Below are 24,180 nucleotides of genomic sequence, written 5' to 3'. Positions count from 1 at the left end.
TCAAAGTCTGCCTTCCTTTGATGTTACCTCGAGCCGAAGTAAACCTACCCCCACCTCTAAGGGAGTGAGTTTTAGAGAAGCATGAAAACACACAGCTGTAAAGGAAAGACAAAATGAGAACTGCAAAAAAGAATGCAGAAACAAAATCTCTTGGTCATTTTCTTTACATAGGATAAGATGAGCTTTATTGTCACTCCAAGCAAAACTGGAACTGTTGGGAGCCATCGATTTAATCAAATTAAAGCCAAAAATTAAATGTAAAGGATGATCATATGTATACACTCATTTAAAACTAATAGTCTAAAGTTATAGCCTTGCAATATATAAACAAATAAAGTTATTTTATAAAGATTTGGTGGAAAGTGTTATACAATCAGGTGGTGTTTATAAAATTCTTATATTGTTGAGGAAAATGCAATACAATGATTGGAAATTTAACAATAAACAAATTAGGAATACAACAGTGGAGGAAATTAATACATTTTTAAAGACTTATGTCATCTTCATCTGCCTCCATCTCACCCTTTACTACATCCATGAACTTTCTCTGTGGTCTTCCTCTTTTTGTCTCCATGTTCAACAGCCTTTTTCCAATACAGATTCAGTATCTCTTCTCTGCACATCTCCAAGCCATCTTAGCCTGGCCTCTCTAATGTTATCCCTCTGATATACTTATTTCCAATACTGAAAGTCTTATATCTTGAACTCTGCTCGGCCTCCACTCTTTTTGTTAGTGCCACTATCTCCAATCCACATATCATAGCAGGTCTCAGTATCATCTTGTAAACCTTTTCTTTCAGTCTTGCCAGAGTTACTACTGCAATCATGGACTGGTTACTTTTTGCTGAGTCTGTGCTTGGTCACTGATGTGATCAGATAGCAAACTATCTCTATGCGCACATGTTTAAATGCAAGAGATAATGGATTCAATTCTTCTTCTTATGCAGTGTAAAAAGCTCATATATATATATATATATATATATATATATATATATATATATATATATATATATATATATATATATATAATATTAACATTATAAATATACATATATATGTTACTTAACCTGAATATTAAACCTATAAATAATATAAATATTACATCTAAATCCTTCCATATGTCGTTAATAGTGTAAACTATCAGTTTGGGGTCCGTTTTTAAAATACCCAATTTACCTGATCTCTACGACGAGACGTCTCGTGAACCTTGAATTTAAGTTCAAGGGAACGGAATCAACAACAACAGGGTAAGACAGCCGGAAATCGCAGCTTAGTAGCGCCGAATTAAAAAAGTGAAAACAACAGATTATTCTACTTAGAGTTAGTCAAGACATTATAGAAGCAATTCTGGATAAGAATTACAATTCAAAACTGCGAAAAAATACAGAAAGATTCGTTGAAAATATTTGAAGACCCCCCTATTTCCGGTAATGGTAGGCTCTGGCTTTGTGACGTTTTAAAAATTCAGCAGGCAGGGTCGGCAGTTGCTTTACTACTGAGAGAAGAAAATCCGTTGTTGTGGAGCGGAAGAAAGGCGAAGAAGAAAACCGAGGAACGTTAAACGTACTCACGCACGAGCGTTTAAAGCCCAGCGTTTGCGGGTCGTTTTTTCTTCCTGCTTATTATTTTCCGTTTTGTTTAGCTATAATGGCTTGTGGAGCTACGTTAAAGCGGTCGATGGAGTTTGAGGCCCTCCTCAGTCCCCAGTCTCCCAAGCGGAGAAGGTGCAATCCACTACCGGGGACTTCTAGCACTCCGTCCCCTCAAAGATGCAGCCTCCGTCCCGCGGTCGACAGCCCTGCGCATTCGATGTCTCCTCCGGCCACTGGCGGCGAACACAGGCTCACTCCAGGTATGGGTTTAGACCAAATTTGACGGCTTTTTTCTCCCTTTCAGGGTGGGTGTCATGGGGGAGGGGGTTTGGGTGGAGTGGAATGGAATGGATAGCTAGCTACTTGAATAGGGGTTGGAGGCTAAATGTTAGCTTACCTCAGCTAACGTCAGGAAAAGGGAATGTCGTCGCTGATTTACCAGGACAGATCTCTTTACCAATCATAATGAATCCGTATAGGTACCGAAAAGTAGAAGCTACTCTGTAAGTATGGGGCTTGTGGCGTCACTGCAGCTCTCTGTTTTTGTCCTGTACTTTGCTGAGCTGGCTTACATTGGCTAAATTTGTTTTGTCCGTGAAAAAAAATATTAGATCCAGAGTTGTTTGCTTGGCTAATTCAAACAGTCTCTGGCGATAGGGGAAGTTGAATAAACATGACGCCCTTTTACAAGCTTTGCTCAGACAATCTTCAGCCATGTTACCACGTTCAATTATTTAATATATTTCATTAAACTTTAATTCGTTTAACTAAAACTGGACTGAAAGGACTGAACAGATCTTTCTTCTTTAACCCCTGCCCGTCGGTTCTCCTGCAGACAAATGGCATCACAGCAGCAGCCTCATCATTGCAGACTATTAATTAGGAGGTGCCTGGGTAATGTTCCTTAGTTTCAATGCCACAGTGCCACAATTGTGTTGTATTGAGGTGGGGGTTACTATTATGCACCACAACCATTTCTTTTCCTCCTCAGGCATGGAGGAAGGCATTGTTCATTTCCTTTATGCCCATACTTCCCTCTCCCATTGATTTGAAAATGCAGCTCCATCCACTCTGAGTCTTGGATGGGTGTGTGGGGTGCACAAATAGGCCCAGACTAATTGCTTGTGTATATCCACTGCATCAAGTGGCCTTAATGTATGTGCCAGTCAGTGATATTTGGCAGGATGGCAGCATGAGGCCTAATCAATCGGTTAATCCTGCCAAAAAAGATTGCAAGATTAATTTAGCTCTTTAACTTGCAGAAAACCACACAATTATAAACCCCTAGATTTTGGGGATTTAAACTCAAATGTGGCTCAGGAGGCAGATAAAGTGTTCTTTTTTTGCCTATCATTTGGCAAATACTGAACCCCAAAAACTGCTCCCGATATGTGTGGTAGAAGTACAAGGCTTTTATTCTGTATTGAACAGTTTGGAACTCACTAGAGAGGTTTTAGCTATAAAGCACGAAGTAATATTACCAGGACTGAGAAAATACATTTTAACCAATTGTTTTAAGTGGGGTTTAACTGGGGTTTACCAGTTATGTATAATCACCTCCTTTAGTTTTACTGGGAAATAATCAAACTCACCAGGTCACTGTTGTTGGGCAATTTGTCTCTTCCATGAAATTGTTTTAATAAAAAAGGCTTAATTATTATTTTTACATGAGTTATTAAGCAGCTGGAACACGATTGGACTGGATCATTATAGCCATTATTGCTGTTTCTTGCTGGGATTGTGTTACTTGACCTAACTACTGAGTGGGTGTGCATGTGTGTTTTCATTTTCTTTTCCTCCTTGGAACAGCAACATGGATGATGTTAAAACCGTGTGATATTTGAAAAATGAAAAAGAAATATGCTATTAGTCAGGGTTGTATTCATCAGAACATTAAACCAACGCGACTCCCAGTTTGCACAGTATGCCTGCTGGGCTGCACGTTTGTCTAGTATTGTTTGAACACAACTCTTTGGAATTTAGCTTTCAGTTTTAGTTTAAACACCCCAGGATCATTTCTCAGTCTGACCTAATAGAAAGTTTTGGAAACAAGTGAGCAAATACCTACATTTGCTTCCTGATTGGCTTAATATGTATGACTGATAAGAGCTAAGGCTTAATATAGAACTTCTTGTGTCTGCCTTTGGGTACTTTTCCTCCACTTGCTATCAGTTCCTCTTGGGTAGATACTGCACCTAAGTGGTGATTTTCGGTGCATCTGCCACCTTAAGAAACAGTATTGTTAGTTCTATGCAAAGCTTTGCAGACTGTCATCTGTGTTTTAGTTGTGTATTATCATGAGTGGTTCAGTATCAAAAATACACTGAACAACTGGACTGTGGGTTGCTCTCATTTGTGGTTGTGCTGTTGGTGGTTCTTTAGCTTCAATTTCTGCCACAGAGAAAACTAAAGTCGTAACACACAAAGAACATACGTGAAGAGAAGTGAGTGTTGACAACAATGAAAACCATCTGGGTGGTAATTTGGGATAATTATATGTATAGCAAAAAAATTAAAGAACATTTTACTGCTTGCAGGCAGCAGCGTTTATTAGTGCAACCATAATGCAAGGTGTTTTCCATAATTCTTCTTCAATGAACTGCTGTCATCTGTCACAGATTGCTAAATTCAAAGTGTGAATGGGCTGATCTTCTTGTTGTGTGTGCTATGGAACATAAGTTCATGGTGCGCAGCAACGTGGGATTCAATTAACTTGTGTGGAAAGGTAGGACAAGTTTAAAAATCATCAAGTCAGAACTAATCCGCTTGGGCAGTAAGGTTAAATGCACACATTTGAGCTGCTGTTGAAAAGATTCAAGATGGAGTTTCAGCTAGCTTTCATGCTCCCTGTTTCTCATAAAAACACAACAAAATGTTAACACTTTGGGGGATTCATGCAAAAGGACATAAATGAGGTACCATGAATGTACTTTCAGTAACACTTCCACCTCATGGTCAGTTCGAACGAAGAAAACAGTTTTTTGGGTTTTGTTTTTTTTTGGTTTTTTTTTAAATGCCTTACATCCAGTAGTTTGTGTGGGTTACATTAGTTTATACTGAGATTGTATGTAAAATGTTGATCTAAACCTCACTGAGGTTTGGTTAGGACGTAATCTTTGACAAAGGGGTCTCTGTTGTTGCTGTTGTCTGGACTGTAACAAAAAATGTGCTTCATTGTGCACATTATTGTATGATGACGCTGCGGGCAGTGCATGATATTGGTCAGAGATGAGGCAAAGCTGCCCTGTTCCTCACAGATACAGGTGTTCATGGCGGTTGGCTTGCTGTGAAATGCGTTTCATCTCTGCCTCTATGTAAATATTAACAGAGACTAACCAAAGAATCATATTGATTCAGGAGTGTTTTTAGTTTTGAGGGAATACAGGGCAGTTAAAAACATTTTTTTTTTTTCTTCTGCTGATTTGTTTATTTTGTTTTGTAATTACAGCGTGGCTGTGTTGTAAAAGAATTGGTTCAGGAGCTGCAAGTTTGAAGTAATGAAGATTTGTCTGCTTTAGAGACACAAAGTCCAGATACCTGATACTAAGCTCATCTTCCCTGAAAGAGGCCTCCCATGGGAGCAGCTCTGCAAGGCTGCCTTTCTGATGTGGTGTGCTAAGCGAAAGCAGCTTTGTATTTAACGAAAGGTCAACTGTCATCCCTCCCACCCAACTCTACCCGCACATGTTTTCCAGCTAGTCAGGTTCTCTCGTGTGCAGGCGAGAAGGCAAGAAAACGGGATCGGACGTTGCCAGTGGATCTTTAAGCAATTTCATTTCATACTGTAGATAGGAAACCTCTTCTCCTCTGCCAGTCTGGGCTTGTACTCCTGTGAAATTCCCCAAGATGACAAATGAGCTGAGTGTTTTCTTGAGAGGCGTTACTTAAAAGGATAAACTGTGTGGCACCTGTTAATTTATAGGTTGGTCAGAAAGCTTCCCAGGTCATAGTTCAAGTGATAACCATAAAAAAGAACATTTTACAAAAAAGAAAATTTAGCATACTATTAGAGAATATATCGGGGTCTTTCCTGGCTCAGAATGGGTCTTCGGGTATGACTATGCACCAAAACACAGTCTGCATGTAGTTAAGGCGCCATTGTGTTTCTGTGCAGGAGTCAACTCTGTACTGGTGTTAAATGAAGCCTATTTATCAGAGTGTCTGTACTGAACTAAATGCATAGCCATAAAAGGCTAGTACTAGTAGGACAAAGTACCAATATGGTGATTTTATTCAATTACATTGATACGCCAAAACATGTTGGCGCTTTAAACAGATCCCCACACAATTATCTTGGGTAGTGTATTGTTTTCATTTTAACATGCTGTAGTTATATTGTGTCAATTGTGAATGCAACTTAAACTCTATTGAATTTGTTATTGTAGCATTTCTTTTTATTAATCTTTCTATACAGCTGCTGCTGCTACTGGCAGAAAGCTTTAGAAAAATCAAGCCTGCTATAGCAGTTCTGATATTTTCACAAAGTCTGAAGTAAAGAAAATATGAACGTTCTGGGAATATCCAAAAGCCTGATTTGTAGTACTGCACTGAGTACCCGCTGTAGTGGGGGTTGTCGTTGTTTGCATACTGTGAATTGGCGTGTCTGCCGTCACCAGGCAGCCAAGCTGTTGATGTTGGACTTAGGTGCTGTTCAAAATTTAGTAGCTCTATGTTTTCTGAATCACAGGGAGAAGGGACCAACTCCATACTAGTGTTTTCAGAGCTACAAACACAAGGAAATGCATTTGTTTTTACTGGCAGAGCACTAGCCAACTATTGGCATGATGAGCGAGATAGAAGCAATAAGAGTGTATTGCATGTAACTAGTTTCTGCTTAGCTAAACTCTGCCAACCAATCTGAGATTGTTTTTTTTTACATTATATGTGACACAAAGTGCAGCAACTTTGTAAAACATGATTAACAAGACACACAAAATACTGCTTTTGTTTTTTAACTTTACTCATTAGTATTTTGAATGCTTTGGGTGTTGTTTTATATTAGTTGAGTAGTCTGATGTTAGAAAGTCTGATCTCTATGTTAAATGACTAGTTAATTAGTCATAAGAAACCTCCCTACCAGTAAAGCCTTGGTAATACTCTCTTATGGACATGGTTACCTGGAAACCTGATGACCGAGTAGTCATTCTTGTTAGACTTCTTTGAAGTCCACCACTTGGGGCACATGGATGTCAGTGGAGTCACAAAAACCAAACAGGCATACAGACATCTCCACAGACCCTCGCGCATACTGTGCGATAATATTTACGTGGTTCTGACCTGAGCAGATGCTGGCGAACTCGTGGATGTGGAGAGTATAATCTTACATCACAACCTATTTCCCAACATTCGAGATATTTGAAACCTACCTCCCCTACAGCCCTTTACGGGTGGAGGGTAAAATGAAGTGAGTCGGCTTTGCTTTCTCTCAGCATGTCCATGTCTAGCCGATCTTCTGCGTATTCACTGCTTAGCCTTTCAGCTGCAGCTTCTACACAGTGTTTCTCTGGCTTCCGGAAGTCTCTGTGATTGATTGCTTGGTCTAGTTGTGGCAGGGTTATTGTTGCCAAGCAGCGCTTTTGAGCTACTGACAGTTGGCAAAGCTTTAAGTGACATACAGCAGGAGAGGGGTTTCACTTGTTATTTAGATGAAAAGACCAGTGATCAGTGGATACTGTATGCATACAAAGCATGCACTCAGATGATTGTGTTCTCACTGATACTCTTTATTGATGGTATTAAATGACTAAAGTTTTTGGGGTGACTGTGGTTGAGCGGATCATCGGCTAATTGTAAGGTTGGTGGTTCAATCCCTGGCTGTTCCAGTCTGCTTGCCAGAGTATCCTTGGGCAAGGTACTAAACCCCAAGTTCACCATCTTCATATATGTTCAGTCAATGTGAATGTGAGAAAGTACTTGGATATAAAAAGTAGCACTCATTTGACTGTTTGTATGAATAGGTGAATGAGTTGTTGTATAAAGAGCTTTGAGTGCTGAAGTAGACTAGAAAAGTGCTATATAAGAACCAGTCCATTTGAACTCTTCAACACATTTGACTTTAAGCGTCTGGCTTTCTCTTCTTACACATATTCATGCAGGCTTTGTTTGATCAAATGTCAGTTTGAGTTCCCTTTACAAATGGAGGGTTTCTCCTAGGAAACTGGTTCGTGGAGATCTGTAGCTCTACCAAGTGGCACTTGGTAGAACCCATAGTAAAGGCTGAAAAAAATAATGCAAAAAAATAATTTCAGCTATTCTTTTGGCTTCCTAGAATTAAGTTGGCCAAGATAAAAATGATTAATTCTGTTTTTTCCTTTCAGCACATCCTTTACTTTTGGGCCTCCATAAAACCCTGCCAGGTTGTTGAATGTTTAGTTCAGTTCACACTTTATTATTCAGCAACTAATATAACTTAATGTTTGATTTGTCTTCAGGACAGCTTCAGCATTATGCCGTCTCTGCAGTTTGTTGTGAAACTTTTTCAACTTCAGTGGTTTTTAAATGGCATCAAAACAGTGATCTGCTTAAACATTGTCCCACATCATTTTTCTCTTCGTACAGCTGATACGAAGATGCAGAGCCTCTGTTGCCTGTAAGATGACGTTGTTCCGTTTGCAGTGACGATGTTTTATTAGTCGCTAAACAAAAAAAGTGCCTTCTAGATTGGTCTTGTGGTGTTTATGCTCAGACGGTTCAGAGGCACGACTACATCCAACAGGAGGATGCATCTCGGAGAACAACAATTCACTGCACAACCATATAGAATGCAGTAAATCCTCTGCTTTGCCAACAGGTCTAAACAACCTTATTGATGAGTGGGTTGAAGTGAAAGAATGGCTTCTTACTCTATCCCCAGCCAAAATAAACAAGGCACTTTTCCTCATATAGAGATGCAGAGTGTGTCGAGACTTTATCTTATTCGACTTATAGAGCGGGTAAAGTTCTCTGTATTCTCTTATCAGCTCAGTTTCAGGCCCCTGTGTAGATCCCCCCCCGCCACTTGTTATGTGAGTATGCAGGCCATGATATTAGCTGTTTTTAACATTGGACAGCAGACTAACATAGACTTCATTCTAAGGAGGAAAGGTGCTAGTCGATAAGTGCTTAGATACTGTACAGGAACAAAATTTACTTGTTGTGTCACAACTTAAGGAAGTGATGGACATCCATGAATTAGTAGAGTGTAACACTTTTTTACCTTTCATGTCAAGGTGAACTTGAGGTATTGTATTTGTCATTATTTTGTCCAACCAACAACCTGAAAGTGTCAGATAGTAAACCATCAAAAGCAGCACATTTTTCTTACTTGCATTAATATACTGGTGACAAGTAATATTTTTTTTGACAAGACTATGGCTTATAGATGCACAGTATACAGCTGGCCTGTTACTCTACTTATGTTTCTCTTAGGCTAAAAATGCATGAATCATGCAGCTTTTACAACAATACAAATCAGTTTGTACTGCATTTTCACAAAAACTGCTAAACAGACTATAGAAGGATAATGGTTGGGTACTTTGGTAAAGAAGTGATTGCTGTTGCTGCTTAGGTCTGAGCATTTGCACAAGTTTTAACTTGGCATCACAGACTGCCATTATGGAAACCGTGTGAAAGAGAAGTGAAAATGATAGTCATAAGATTTAAAAACCAAAAAAGACCTTGTTTGGCTGTGTATGTGTTTGTTACAGCTGTGTTAGTCATGTTAATGTCAATCTAGTGCACATCTGTTCGTTCTGTCAATCTTTAAGCCTATGTTGGCTAACAGAAAACACATGTAAAGTGTTGTTTTTTTTTTCTTTCTTTCTTTTTGCTGGATTATATTAACTTTGTTATGTGGTTGATCTTGAATTCAACAAGTGAACAGATTAATAAAAATAAGCATAGTTTTGTTTTTTGTTTTTTTCTCCTGGAGCAAATCAATGTGTGAAAAACAAAAGTTGGCTTATTCTGCTATTTAAATGTGGACATTTAAAGTTTGCACCAAATAATTCTAGATAATTTACACTGACCATCATTTCTACCACCAAATGTCTCAGTGTTGGGAGCATGTGTGAGTAAGTGTTTTTTGATCCCGTTTTTCCTGTTTCCTGTTTGCCCCCCGCAGAGCAAATCTTCCAGAACCTCCGTCACGAGTACAGCAGGATCCAGAGGCGGCGGCAGCTGGAAGGGGCCTTCAACCAGACTGAGGCCTGTAGCTCCAGTGATGCCCCCAGCCCCAGCTCCTCTCTCAATGCTCCCAGCTCCCCACCAGGTAGGAGACGTAATAAACTTGGTTTTCTGCACCATGCATTTTTTTTTCTTTCTTTTTCTTTTTTTCTGGTAAGCATAAAGACAAAAAAATAAATAAAACACACAACTACACAACACACTCACTACACAATTTCAAGAAAGGCAGATAAACTGTTTCCAAATGTTGATGAGAGATGTTGACTTCTGCATGGGGCTGGGTGACGCGCTCCGTGCTCCTGTTGTTGCATAGAAACACGTTAACTTGAAATCATACAGAAGTCAGCTTCTTTGCATGTAGCCATGCATGCCAAGATACATCAGTGATGCAAGTGTTTGTTATATGTGGATGTTTTATAGAGGGGAAGGTGGACTTAATTAATATCATTATCAATAATATACTTTATCATTGGTGAAATAAGATAGCTTGCCAGTTTAGACTGTTTCTATCAGCGCCACGTTGACGATTGTTGATCGCCATCATCGTCACCCATTGACATAACCCTACTTCTGTCCTAAATCTAACCTGCTGCTGGTGAGTCACTCGTATCCACTAGATACGATAAAAGTTTGGGTGCAAACAGAGAATACATGCGTCATGGGCATATTGTCCAAGTGCTGTTGACTGTAACACATGTGTTTCAGATGGAAAATAACTTTTAGATTAACATTAGATTATTTAAATACATACATCATTTAAAGAGACCTGTCATGTTATTACATGGTCAAGAGGAAGAAGACCCTTGTTGTACACTATACAAATTAAATAAAATGGAATTAAATCTGAAGCTCATAGATCAGATTCACTAAAAGAGTTGACTTTCTCCCCTCCTCGTCTGCTCTGTGCATCTTGATGTGGCTTCCATAAAAAAAAAAAAAATTTCCCCACTGCTATTTTGTGATGCAATGCATCAGATCTGATGGAATTACAAGCATTGTTTTGAGTTGTTGCATTCAGCAGTGGTTAAATTATTAGTTTGGTGCATAAAGTAAAAATTTTTCCCAGTGACTGTGAGTGTAATCCAAGCCTCAGGGCTTTGGGTCTGTGTGCTGTGTGACTCTATGCAGGACGACCTCGTAGATCACAATGACTGCACTGTTACTAACCTGGCCTCTTTCTGTCTGCGAGGCCACTGTTTTAACCTTCATCCCCACTCTGCCATCCTCCACTGTGATTTACAAACATTTTAGTCTATCTGGCTCATAGCAGACCTCAAAGACCACTCTGTAATGAATCACCGAGCTAAAGCCGGCTCCAGTTTGAGCCTGGCAGAGACGCTGGGGAGACTCAGAAAGAGGCAGCATTAGTGTTGCATGACCCTGCTGGTCTTTCTGAGGTGAGAGAGGACACAGAGCTGTAACTCTGCAGCCAGCCGAGCAGCTATTAGCTTAGAGAGGATGTTTCTGCCTATGACTGGGTATTGCACTATAGATGTGATTCTGCTTTATTTATTTATAGCTGATTTGTTTTGTTTTGGGGGTTTTTTTCTTCAGGTGCCTCAAGGAAGGACCAGCCTTCATTTACGCTGAGGCAGGTGAGCTACCTGTGTGAGCGCCTGCTCAAAGACCACGAGGAGAAGATCCGGGAGGAGTACGAACAGATCCTTAATACAAAACTTGCAGGTAAAAAAAATCCACCTTAATAATAAAACTGAAAGGACTCGAATATGAACAGCACCCTTTGTATTCTGGGGATGATGTACAGTCAGTGTGACAAACATTCTTCATAAGCGTTTACAGTGTAACTTCCTGGGAGTTTAAATGTGCTATTAAATCCCAAGATGAATATTTTATAACAGCCGGAGGGAGCAAAGACAGTAAAGAGGATATAAAATGTCATTTGGCAACAAAAGCAAATCTGCATTCATTTGAGTATGTCTGCTTTAAAACGGTTAATTTAAAAAAAAAAAAAAAAAGTGCTCACTCTGTTTTGACTCGGGCCTGAGTGTTTGGAGGGTTTATAAACTTCCAAATTCCAGCTTGGGCTTGTCATACACAGGAAGTGAGACCATCTGCTACATATCACACATTATGTTTATTAAAAGAAGTGTTGACTGTTGCACACAAAAGTACATTACTTCTTTTCTTCCTGTAAACGAAAACTTGTTAAGTTTGTCATTACTTTTGCATTGCTCTGTGACATGGCCCCAGGTGCATTATCACACTAACACAAATTCCTGTGTTAATGAGAACACACAGGATCTTTGCTTTATCGAGGTCCAAAGCCACACAGAACAGCGTTGCAGCCACAGTGACCCTGCTATAGAAATAGCAATATAGAAACTCTACCTCCGGCTGCTTTGGGGGGTCGGGGTCAGCAAACACTCGGCTTTAACATCACTCTGGGTTCTTGGTTGCTACATTTGTACTAGCTTACGGTCAGTTCTAGGAAAGCGGCAATGTCGTTGTTAGCAGCTATTTGTGGTCTGAGCCAAACCGTTTGTACTTTACTGATGTTTTTGTCCTTCCATAGAGTATAACTCAAAGTAATGTTCATATCTGCTCTACTCTAAAGTTGAATTTTCCTCCTCCACATAACTAAAGGGAGCCAATTGTAGCAGAAGTACACTGATTAAAACGGTGTCGGTGAGGCTTAGTAGTTCTACTGATGCTTTATTATGGACAGTTTTTATTAAAAGACCTGGAAATGTGATTGTGAATCAGTTTTCAGGTACTTAGCTTAATGAAAATGAAGACTTGTTCCTCCACCCATTTGATGTTTGCAGAATGTGGCACACACCCTCACCTCCATCCTCTTCTCTTTTCAGAACAATATGAATCTTTTGTAAAATTCACACAAGACCAGATAATGCGAAGATACGGAGCTCGACCTGCTAGTTGTGAGTACTGTTATCTTTATTTACTTTGTTTTTAAGTCTGTTCTCAGTTAAAAAGGACTGCCTCTCTTATAATAACAACTATTTTGTATTTCAGATGTGTCCTGAGCTCACATTCATGTGATCCCGGCTTCCTCTAATAAGATGGCTGCTCTTCTACTGCCTCCTTCCAGTTGATTTACATTTTATTTCCCTAACACCGCTCCCTCGTCCCTTAAACTGTTTGGGTGCCATGATTTATCCACTTTTTAATCCAGAAGTTGGTTTCTTACTTCAAAATTATTGCTGCTGGCCAAACTTAGAAAAGTCTGAGAGAAAGTCTATATGAAGCCCGCTATCTTTTGTTTGTTTTTGTTGTTTTTTTTTTTTTCCCCCCCCTTTTCTTTTCTTTTTTAAAAATATGCTTTTCTGGACTTCCTCACTAAGCAGATGTTTGTTGAATCTCTTGCCAGCGCTGTAGAAAAAGCTTATTGGCTTGTGACCGTTCTGTATAACCTTCCAGCAGCTGTATCTAATGGCTCCTGCTTATCACCTTGTCCCACTTTACTGTCCCCCCTTTCCTGACCTCCCTCCTCACAAAACTTACCCAAAATGTGGATTTTTCTCCCTTTTGAAAAAAATAAAAGTTCTGTGACTAAAACATGTTGTCTTGGGTGTTTATTTAAAGCTCCATATTTATATTAATAATGTGCACGTTAAGCCACAGCATCTCATCATAAGGTCAGTAATAGTTGCTCTTTTGTGACATTTTGACCATAAAACATGTTCTTTTTTGTATCATCTCAAATGTATTTGTTTGCACACCTAAATGACTGAACTTTGAATAAAATTATGTTGAACATCATTTTAACCTAAAACAGGTTATTGGAAATTGTCATCCTGAAGAATACTGCTGCTTGGTTTTTTTTTTAATCAACGGTTTGGCTTGTCTTCCAAAACAAAACAAGGGTTATAATTGAATGTAGATAAATGACTCAATTTGAATTTTACTGCTCTTGGTTTTGAATTTTCTGACATTTTGTACAGAAAAATGCAGATGAGCTGTGATTAATGGAGTATAATTAATGATTATAGCAAAAGACCTCTAACATGAGTTCATCCATGCATAATAATAAAACCTATTTATGTTGAAATCTCGGAGCTGATGAAGTGTTCAAATGGGAAATGTATGGCCATTAAGACTTGTTCTCAACTGGTGTCTTATCTGCCGCAATCGTGATTCTAAAAATAATCCCAGCCATTAGCCTTATTTGCGTGCTGTAGCGCCCCCCTGTGGTAGATGGGGGGAACTACAACCTCAATGTTAAAGCGGGTCTCTGACCTGAGTGCAGTTTATTGACACTGATCAGTTTGAATATGAGCTACACTTCTAATCAAGAGTATTTTCATTTCTATGTGTGGTTGGACGCTGGGGTGGAGGTATAGTGGTGGTCGGGATTAGGCCACGGCTAATCCCGAAGCACTACCGTGTCTGTGACGTCACTGACCACAGGTGTGGTACGAGGGGAACAGGTAGGCTGTTTACGGTGCGCGGTTTGGAAACGTGGGATTCGTGAAAAACAGTTGTGCTGTAGCTGGGAGGAAGAAGGGGGAGCATCGGGGGTTTGTTTATGTCGCGGAGGAAGTTTCCTGCAGGAAAAAAGAAATGAGAGGCCTTTAATTATCTCCAAGGGCTTTAGCGTTTTTTTCGGTCTCTTAGGGAGGGTCAGTCTGAAGAAGGCAGCTCTGCGGGTCGCCTGAAAGCATGGCCGGACTAAGATAAACAGGGGGGCTAAAAAAAAACAAAAAAAAAACCCCACAAAACATTACTGTAGGTAGGTTACTGTTTAACTCCAGCTCTCACTGATCAGCTCTTTCATTCAGGATTTGGAGTCGTTTGATTTAGTTTGGAGAAGTCGGTATTTGTATCTTTGGCACCGGCTGGAGCCATCTTCTCTCTTCCTGTTGAAGGTTAAGGTGAGTTAAGACAAAGTTCGTGATTCGCAATTTATTTTATGTATTTATTATAAGCAGCTATCCAAGAAGGTAAGAGCGCGAATGTAATTCAAGTCCTCTTAATGCCGACAGTCACAGAGTCCTAAAAATCAGACTTCGCCCAGAAAACAGGAAATGCTACAGCACCCGGTAACCCTGCACTGTTACTGTCCTGTGAGAGAAGTTGTAGGTCAAATTGTAGGCAACACGGAAGGAAGTGCCATAAAATAACATTATTATTAATAATAAATTAGAATCCCAGCCTATGGTCTTAAAAGTTAGTTTAATGCTTACAGTAATCTTCAGTGTATTTCATGTAGTTGAAATGCACGATTAAAGACGACACCCAGCTTCAGGTCAGCTCTTGTAAACAAGGCTGAAATAATCAGCTGAAACAAAACTGATTTAAGTAAAACATTTCTTTAGTCAGTTTTCTTGCGCACAACCCGGAGGAGGCTTTATTGAATACTGGATGTTTAGTTGTTCTGGGACATGACTGAGAGTCAGCTGCCTTCATAAAACGATGTGTTTGTTTTGGTTCCTGTTTCAAAACCTGTTAAGTGTCGTCTCCCGAAAAACTTCCAGATATAAGGAGAAAAAAATAAACCTAAACGTTCCTCAATAATCGGAGCGAAACTGAAACAAGAAACCAGACCTTTAAAACTAAATGAAATCCAAAGAAGTCTGACGGGGGGGGAAGAGAAGAGAATTATAATAATTGTTGGTGTCAGAGGAAAATAGGATCGGCTACTGGGTGTAAACAAAAATAAAAATACAAAATGAAAGCATGGATCCATCTGGCCTTGTATCAACGGTTCAGGCTGCTGGTGGTTTAATGGTGTGAGGGATCTTTTCTTGGCACTGTTGCAGTCGGGTCAATATGGGCTAAAATCGAGGAGGCAGCTCTGTCACAAAGACCTCAGGTAGTTATGAAAGCAAAAGAGAATCTAACAGAACGCGGCTGTCAAGACATCATAAATAGATGTGAAATGACCACATACTATTTATTAAATTAATATCCATCCACATTTTAAAAGCTTAAAAAGCTGCTCCTGCTGCCAGTAGTACTCAAATTTCTTTTACACTAACTTAGAATTCACTTTTAACTCAGGGCTGGAGCAGTGATGGCGGACGATGACCTGGAGCAGCAGGAGCCGTTTCCTGTGGAAACAGATGAGAGGCAGGCGAGGGATGAAGAGGAGCAACCGGATGGTGACGTGGAGATGGGATGTCATGAGAAGTTCCACCGTCTTGTCTCCAAATGGATGCTCCCAGAACACTTACGCGAAAAGTACCTGGAACGTGCCAACTGCTTTCCACCCCCCATCTTCATCATCCTCATCAGTATTGCAGAGGTAGTTCTGCATATGCATGACACCGACACTGTACAGGCACTAGGACGGTGATTATGGTCTACATTAGTATTAAATACATCCAGGGTAACTGTTAATAGTACTGTTTTGTTGTTCTTTTGTTCTTAACTTATTTACTGTACAGCACTTTGGTCCTGTGCTGGCTTTTTAAAAGTACTTTATAAATAAAGTTGGATTGATTTGGATAGGATAGCAGATATTAATGAGAAATTATTTATGTCTTATTTGACTGTTTGTATATCTTTGAAAATGTTTTCACAAAGATGAAGCTTCAAACTGAGCAGCTTTGTTCGGCATTTCTTTCTTTCCATGTCTTTCAACATCTGCACCGCCTCCTCTGAATGTCCAGATTCATCAAGTCATTGTTATCAGTGAAAGCAGCGGTAGCTTCAGGTTACACTGAGCTTCACTGCTGGGAGAAGCTTTTCCACAGAAAACCAGTGTGTCTTTGACATTCAGATTCAGTTAAATAAAAACATCCAGTGGAATATGGTAGCTCATCAGTTGATTTACTCTGACCTCAAAGAGTTATTTATGATGTACTTTTTTAATTAAGACTTTAAGTCAAGGTTACAAGGAGTGTATTTAAAAATCCCCTCTATGTTAAACACACATCACTGTAAGCTCTCATAGTGCCAATGTGAGCTCCTTTTTCTGGCTTTGTTGCCAGAACATTATGGCTTCTGCCATTTTGGTTTTTATTGGCGTGGGAAGTGATCATATTTAGACAAGAGGGTGGAGTGCTAACCTGAGAGCTAACGCTACCGAGCTTGTTTACATGTCAGCCTAAGAGCCACAAAGTGCCAAGAGGAAGACTTCCTCTACTTGGCCACACGTAACAAGGCTCCCATGTTAAAGAGCCCAACTTTCATGTTTACAGCCTGGTCTGTGCAGATACTGTCCCCTCTCACAACAACACTAGAAGTGGTGAATTTCAGTATAACTCGCCTATCTGGATACTGGAGTTAGGCGTGTGGGTATTATGATTGGCAGCTGTAGCTGACTGGTGTTTGTTAGGATTCACCTTTGCTCCTTGGAGTCACTGAACTGGATCTCTTCACTTTTTTAGTGTCCTTTGGAGTATTTCTAAAGGCTTAGCTGTATGTGGCTTGCTGTGTGGTATAGATTGTCTGTTTATGCTTCAGTTTCTATGAGCACATCAGGGCTTGTGAGATAATATCATTAAAAATGCTTAAAAAGGAACTGAGAGCGCAGAGGTGGAGCAGTCTAGACAGATGGCATCCACCTGAAAGCCAGGAAACGCTACACATTAATAAAATCTAAAAGCTTTCTTCTAAAGAAATTCACCAAAACTACAGCTGACATGGAATTAGCTATAGACCCAGTTTTTGTTTTTGTTTTTTAATTTTGTTTGTTCCTACCAGGCTGTAAAAATGTTTATTTTACCCTGGGAATCTATCCAGACTGCATTGCTTTTGGAGCCTCAAGTGCAATCTCTTGCATCCACCCTCTGGCTTTTTCCCAGCCCAACCAGTCTAGAAAATGACACAGGCCACCATAGACTCATAAAGCTTAATGTTGTGCAACATAGGCTGAAGGACTGAAGCTCACATGAGAAAAAGAGTCGACTGCACCTTATTGAAATATTGGCGTATCTTTATTTTTGTAGACCTACTTGTCTCACACTGGGGGATAAATAATGTACTTTAAATTGAATATAGAAAGTATTAATACATATGTCCTCTTTATTATCAGTGTTAGCTCATGGCCTGCTTCTAAATGTTTTAAAAGTTTTATAAAGCTCCTAAAAACCAAATCAGTTTTCCACTTGGTTATATTGTAACGTGAGAGCTGGTGTGACGCCTGTTGCCTCTGTTTGCATGCTGCCTTGTTCAAACTTAGGAATGAACAGCTCTCTTTGTAGCTCACAGATGTCCAGTGTCGCTGCATTTGAATGCCCATGGATACTTTCTCAGCGCGTTGTGGCTTTATACTCATAGAGATACAACCATGTAGACTCCCTGTATCATCAGACTGGGAGGATTTTTGAGGTCAAGTTAGTGGGAAACATGTCTCAGTGAAGCAAACCTCAACATCTGTATGTCTAATTCCCTCATGCTTTTGTTTTTTTCACAGCTGTTTTAGATTTAGCTTCACCCTGATATCTTTTCTACAGCGTTTTAGACTCTCATACTTCATGTCTAATGTTTTGTATCCACTCTGTTTCATTCATCAGCTGGCTGTATTTATCTACTATGCTGTGTGGAAGCCACAGAAGCAGTGGGTGACCCTGGATGAAGGCATCTGGAACAGCCCTTTAACCTACAAGCCTGAATGCAGGCAGGAGGCTTGGCGCTTTATCTCCTACATGTTTGTCCACGCCGGGTAAGCATGGGTAGAGCTTTTAGATATGTTAATTACACGAGTGAGGCTCTAATCAGTGCAAAAAACCCCAGAAAAACATAAAAAACAAAACAAAAATGTGGATAAAACTCACTCACGGGTGGTAATTAAACCCAGCGGTCACTTTTTTGTCACTTTTGAGATTGCAGGTTTTGCCTAAACCATCCTGTTTTGAGTTTTTAATGTTGAGTTTTTAGCTGCAGCAGTAGCCCTTCAAAATAACTCACCACAGAGGTGAGTAATTTTTCATGAAGATGGATAATATTATCCCAGCTGCCATGGGGTGAGAATGGGGGCACACCCTGGACAGATCAAAGGTTTATTACAAGGATAGCACAGAGAGAGGCAGACAGTCACACCTCCCACACCTACAACCAATTTCATTTTGAGCCCCCCCAAGAGGAAACCCGTGCAGGCACATGGATAGCATGCAAACTCAAGGTGAGCTTCAGGTCGTGTTAAAGAGTTGCATGGAGTCTTGGTAGTAATTGTTTGGCATGGCTGTAAAACCACTGCAAATGTACTGGATGCAGCAAGAAAGAAGTCATTAGTGCAAAAGCTGCAGAAAGACAGGAAAACCAAACATCATGACTCCACAGGAAAGCTATTAGCAAAGAGGAACAACAGTCTAACCAGCTCTAACTGGAAAAAAAAAAAAAACCCCTAAAGCTTAAGGCGGGTGATATTCTGTAACAAAAACCTCTGAAAAGACCAAAAGCAACAATGAAGTGTATGCTGTGTGTAAACAAAATCATATAGAGCTTATTGCTGTGGACACTCTTATCGTCCAAAACTATTAAAAATACTTACCTGAGGTGTGTTGTTGCCTTGGCTTTTTTTTGCCCATGAATAAACGCACTGTATATTGCTTTGAATCTGGCCTGTAAACTGCCTTAATATCTTCCTGGAACAACGTGCAGAAACAAACAAACCAAGTTTAGTCTCTTAAAGTAACATTTGTGCAACTGATTTACTAATAAAACTAGTTTAAACATCCTTAACACTTCAGAATGAGCGATCTAAATAAGGACTGTCTGTGTTCATGCTATTTTGTCCATCATGCTGTCCTGCATCTTAGTGGCCAAGTACTTATTGCCTACCTTGTATTTTCTAGTGTGCAGCACATTTTGGGCAACCTGTTGATGCAACTGGTGGTGGGAATCGCGCTGGAGCTGGTGCACAAAGGATTTGAAGTGGGGATGGTTTATCTTTCTGGTGTTCTTGCAGGTGAGACTTACCTTTTTTCTGTCTTTCACTTAACCGCCTCAAAACAGAGAAACACCTGCTGCTGATCTCCATTTTTTTGGAATACTGAAAGAGGATAGAGGACACACAAAGTGCCATGATGGTATAGTCAGGCTTTAAATTGGATTGCTGCCATGTCCCTGAGGCTAATCTGGGACTATCATCCAGTTATAATCGTACTAGTCTGATGTGACTCTTAATCCAGGATAAGGTCCTTAATCTTGATATATGATGTCCACTCAGAAATATTCCCCACTTGACAAACTTGTGTGGAATAGTCGTATGCAATGGCGGGGCCAAGCCAAAGCATCACGATGTCTACTTTCCTAGGCAGTATGGCGGAGACGGCTCTGTGCATGACCTCAGTCCTCTGGGACTCTAACTACCAGATGTCAGCAAGCCTCCCTTCCTGAGACTGAAGTCTTCCTGAAGTTAATTTTCCTGTTCATGTTCGTGTTTGAGTGTCAAAGCTGTGGATGTTTCTCCCTCAGGGTCTCTGGCCAGTTCCATTTTTGACCCTCTCAGTGCCTTGGTGGGGGCTTCTGGGGGTGTTTATGCCCTACTCGGCGGTTACTTCATGAACGCTGTGGTGGTAAGTTCATCAGCAGTTCATCGGGAAATCTGTTTGGGGTTTTTTTCATGTGACAAGGCAATATGGTGTAGGTAGTAAAGAGACATGGGCTACAGGTTAGTCTTGTAAGTAAAGACTAGAAATTGAAGTACTAATGTTGAATTTTGTCAGTGCATATGCTCTACAGGTTGGGTGTCAGAAGAGAAAGAAGTATTTGGGAATAAGTTGGGTGAAGAGATTTAAGTCAGAGCAGTGGATATTGGTGATTGGACCAGGCTTCAGTAGATGCATAGCTGAAGGGAACAGAGGAGGTGAAGTGTTGGTAGATGTGGTATCAAGGAGAGAAACGCAGAAAAACAGATCGTGGTGGATTTTGCAAAAAGGATGGAAATGACCGTGGTGAACACCTACTGCAAAAAAACCCATAAGAGTGGAGGAAGGTGCACACAGGTGGACTGTATCTTAAGCAGAAGGTGCAATCTGAAAAAGAGGAAGTAGTGTCAGGGGGAGAATCTAACTAGGCAACATTGGATGGTAGTCTATAGGATGACTTTGGAAATCAACAAGAGGAAGTGAGTGATGTGATCATAGCAATAGTTCGAACAGCTTTTTTAATTATAGGGGAACTTTTCTGTTCTTTTCCATTTCCATGATTTTGTTGTTGGACGCAGTGGTAGTAACTTCACATAATGAACAGTGTAAATTAATTCTATTTAGCCCTACATTGGGCCTTAGGACAGCCCCTTAGTTCATCCCCTCTTTGAAACAAGCAATTTTAGGTTCAGTCCTTTTAAGGCAGCTTTCTTATCACTGGCTGACCTCTGCAAACAGAACGTTTGTGCTAGCAGGGGCTGCTGTACTGACAGCCACTGCTGTCTGCCTGAAATGACCACATTAAAGTTATCAGCTTTCATTTTACATCATACAAAGTGATCATGATGAAACAGAGCATTTAGAGCTCTGGGGATGCTTTTGGCTCATAAGGATTATTTGTACATGTGCTGACCTCATTAGTTGAATCTTTATTTAATCTTAGCAATTTAATTTTCTATGACCAAAAATAGAGAAAAACAAAATAGCTGTACATTTACATTTCTGATTATCCAATGCCCCTTTTACTTTGTAAATTACTACCTGTGTTAACTTTAAATCTAAGTATTGATCTGGTGTTTGCTTCAATCTACAGAATTTCAGAGAGATGATTCCTCTCCTTGGAGTGTTTCGTATCCTCTTCATTGTAGTGTTTGGTAGGTTCTCCTATCTGTGTTTTGGCCTGTTTGTTTTTTGTACCTGAGGAAATTACCTTCAGAAACATTAGATTTATAACTGTTTGCTTTTTCCCAGTTGGTTTAGATTTCGGGTTTGCCTTCTACAGAAGATTTGTCAAACATGAAGATGGTTTACAGGTATGATTTTGCTACTGCTGTACAAAAGCCATAAACAAACAGGGCCTTTTGTTAATCTCCTCTGACACAGAAGATGCCTTAAGACGGATCCAGCTAAGTCAGCAAACCTCCACCAGCAGCAAGCTTGTTTTGTGATAGCATTACTTCCTTGTGGCTCCAGACGAGCTCAGTAGCTCTTGCTGAAACTTGATTATTCATGCCGATACACGCTCCTCTGTGCAACACATGCCAAAACTTTCCACACAACCTTTTTATTTGGTTATTAAACTGGTCTTGCAAGTTTTCTGAGTCGCTTTCCAGTGGGGGTGGGGGGCAGTAGCTTGACTACCTTGTAAATAGTCTGAAAGACTAAATTTAAAACCCATCTTTCCTCTTAGGTGTCCTTTGTTGCTCACTTTGGAGGAATTGTGGCAGGAATGACCGTCGGCTACGTCTTCTTCAGTGCTTACAATGCAAAGCTACTCAAAGACCCACGTTTCTGGATTTGTATAGTGGGCTATACAATCTTTGTTCTCTTTGCTGTGTTCTTCAACATCTTCCTTTCTCCAGCCCCGTAGGAGCATGAAGCTGCACTCAGGTCCTGTTTTAAACTCTAAAATTCTTGTGTCACTCAGGAAGCTGATTTTTACTGATTTGTTGTAGAGAACGGTTACTTTTCAGGGACCCGAGCACAGACTTGTTGGGGTTTTTTTGCTTGTTTGTTTTTTACTTTGAGCTCTCTTTAGGGCTGAATTTGTGTGAAATGGCTCCTCCTGCTGTTTATGTGTAGTGTTGCTTTTAGACTACGCAGATGAAAACGTGCCCATTGAAGCATTAATTTTGAACATGGGGCAGTTATATATGACTTAATTAACATATGTGGTTTACTCTTTCCTTGTGTGTTTTGTTTTGACTTTCTGTATTTTCCACTGTGTTCTTTTTATTTGGATCGTCAAGGACTCCCATTGATCCAATGTTCATAGAAAAGTTTCTTACATTGCTTAAAAACACTGTGCACTAGAAGAAAACATCATATTAACATCTGGCATCACATTTTAAGAGAGTTTTTATATGTATGTTTACATTGATGTAATGACTGGAAAAACAGGGTGAGTGTCCTAAATGCCTCTTCTTTAGCTATGAAGCCGCTTTACTATCAAGCGTGTTATTTTTAAAAATGTACTTTTTTTTTAACAAAAAAAATATTTTTTTGTTATTGAAACTGTAAATTATCTAAGATTATGTGTAAACTATGACAAAAAGACCAAACAGACCTTCTACACTCGTGTTTTCATAAATAAGTCACATTTGTAAATATTTTTTTCACATTAAATATGAAACCTCTGAAGATTTGTTTTGTGTTCCACTTGGTTAAATCTGGTTTTGATCAGGTCCACTGGTGGTATGCGTTTACATATTCTGCTCTCTGTGTTCCAGATGTTGTTGTGGGTAGAGTCATCATCCCTCCTTAATAGCACCTCCTTAATAGCCTGGGTCGGATATAGATATAGCCAGTAGGTTATCTACTAATAGGTGATCTGATTTAAATGTTTCTGGGTAATAAAGTAATGGAATTAATCTCCTGTTTATGTGCAGATGTGTGATCAAAATTATGGTTTTTAGAGGATCATTTCTGAAAAGTTCTCCCTTTGACATATTGGAGATGTACTGAAGTTCCTCAATAAATTAAACAAGATCAGTCTCATACAACAGCGACCCCACAAAGAACAGTTACAAATATGACCAGCAGAGGACGCAATGTGCCACACTACTTAGTAATGTCTGAAAAACAGGATAGAAACAAATATACAGACAGCTGCAGGAAACAGCTGCTTATATGGCAACTAATCCGCATCTGTACAGACAGTAAGTAAAAAACGGGTTTAATAAAAATAACACATTTTTAAAAAAAAGTTATGTGTGTGAAAAATCCAGTCAGATAGATCACAAAACACAGACATGACACAAGAACCATGAGCTACACTAGATGTAAACATTTTGTCAGTATAACCTCCAGTGGGAAACCTATTTTATTTTAGGCCAAAGTCAGCAAACTACGTTTTTCGCTCATGTATGTTTGGCCCAGTGCAGGCACACCTATTCTTACCTAATGCACTAATATGTGTGACACAGTGGTTACATTTATTTATTTATTTTTTGCAGTTTTGATAGAAATAAATGCAGAAACGGGGGAAAAAAAATTGAAAAAAATAAGCCCAAATAAAATTAAAAGTATAAATATTGCATTACTTTAGTATTTTTTAAAGCTCTGCTACATGTGGAGAAGTTGCATTAAAACAGATCAAGCACTAATATTGCTAAATCTCACCTGATTGCTGCTTATTGTTGCAGTTAAATGTAATGTGTAGAAATAAGCACATATGGGAAATTAGCACACTGACAACATCGATGTGCAATTCAGAAAACTGCTGAAGTTTAGAGTTGCCGGTCTCAGGTTCGCCTGCTGCTCATGTTACCACTGATGTTTCTTAGAGGAAAGCAGTCTGATTTATCCCTCGGTCATGCGACGAGCAGAGGGCTGAGGTTGGTTTTGCGTAACATTTTTGATACACTGCTTACATTTGGCCCTCTATATGAATCTGTGCCAGCACTCTT

The 24,180-nt window shown here is 39.7% G+C and overlaps 2 protein-coding genes across 3 annotated transcripts; both read left to right on the top strand.

Moving 5' to 3' along the window:
* Positions 1–1,460: 1,460 nt before the first annotated feature.
* Positions 1,461–13,292, top strand: akirin1 (akirin 1). Its single transcript, XM_039619663.1, has 5 exons — positions 1,461–1,852; positions 9,694–9,840; positions 11,310–11,438; positions 12,584–12,655; positions 12,750–13,292. Exons 1-5 carry the CDS (start codon positions 1,648–1,650, stop codon positions 12,758–12,760), a joined length of 564 nt encoding a protein of 187 aa, XP_039475597.1. The 5' UTR covers positions 1,461–1,647; the 3' UTR covers positions 12,761–13,292.
* Positions 13,293–14,025: 733 nt separating this feature from the next.
* rhbdl2 (rhomboid, veinlet-like 2 (Drosophila)) lies at positions 14,026–23,142 on the top strand. 2 transcript variants are annotated; one of them, XM_039619662.1, is made up of 8 exons: positions 14,026–14,164; positions 15,738–15,981; positions 18,197–18,345; positions 19,478–19,590; positions 20,100–20,200; positions 21,366–21,426; positions 21,524–21,585; positions 21,963–23,142. In XM_039619662.1, the coding sequence occupies exons 2-8, from the start codon at positions 15,751–15,753 to the stop codon at positions 22,140–22,142; spliced, it is 897 nt and encodes a 298-aa protein (XP_039475596.1). In that variant the 5' UTR covers positions 14,026–14,164; positions 15,738–15,750; the 3' UTR covers positions 22,143–23,142. The 2 variants fall into 2 exon arrangements, with proteins under 2 accessions (XP_039475596.1, XP_031596522.1); XM_031740662.2 differs by lacking the exon at positions 14,026–14,164 and adding an exon at positions 14,171–14,608.
* The last annotated feature ends 1,038 nt before the right edge of the window (positions 23,143–24,180 follow it).

Source organism: Oreochromis aureus, linkage group 11, assembly GCF_013358895.1.
Source record: "Oreochromis aureus strain Israel breed Guangdong linkage group 11, ZZ_aureus, whole genome shotgun sequence".
Taxonomy (NCBI): domain Eukaryota; kingdom Metazoa; phylum Chordata; class Actinopteri; order Cichliformes; family Cichlidae; genus Oreochromis; species Oreochromis aureus.
Note: the sequence above shows the minus strand (reverse complement) of the source record. Positions and strands in the feature narration are given on the sequence as shown.

Bases quoted from the DNA above. Each gene is read 5' to 3' on its own strand.
- akirin1 (XM_039619663.1), top strand. From the start codon at position 1,648: ATGGCTTGTGGAGCTACGTTAAAGCGGTCGATGGAGTTTGAGGCCCTC. The intron at 1,853-9,693 runs GTATGGGTTTAG...TGCCCCCCGCAG, and splicing joins CGAACACAGGCTCACTCCAG to AGCAAATCTTCCAGAACCTC. The intron at 9,841-11,309 runs GTAGGAGACGTA...TTTTTTCTTCAG, and splicing joins TGCTCCCAGCTCCCCACCAG to GTGCCTCAAGGAAGGACCAG.
- rhbdl2 (XM_039619662.1), top strand. From the start codon at position 15,751: ATGGCGGACGATGACCTGGAGCAGCAGGAGCCGTTTCCTGTGGAAACA. The intron at 15,982-18,196 runs GTAGTTCTGCAT...TTCATTCATCAG, and splicing joins TCCTCATCAGTATTGCAGAG to CTGGCTGTATTTATCTACTA. The intron at 21,586-21,962 runs GTATGATTTTGC...CTTTCCTCTTAG, and splicing joins AACATGAAGATGGTTTACAG to GTGTCCTTTGTTGCTCACTT.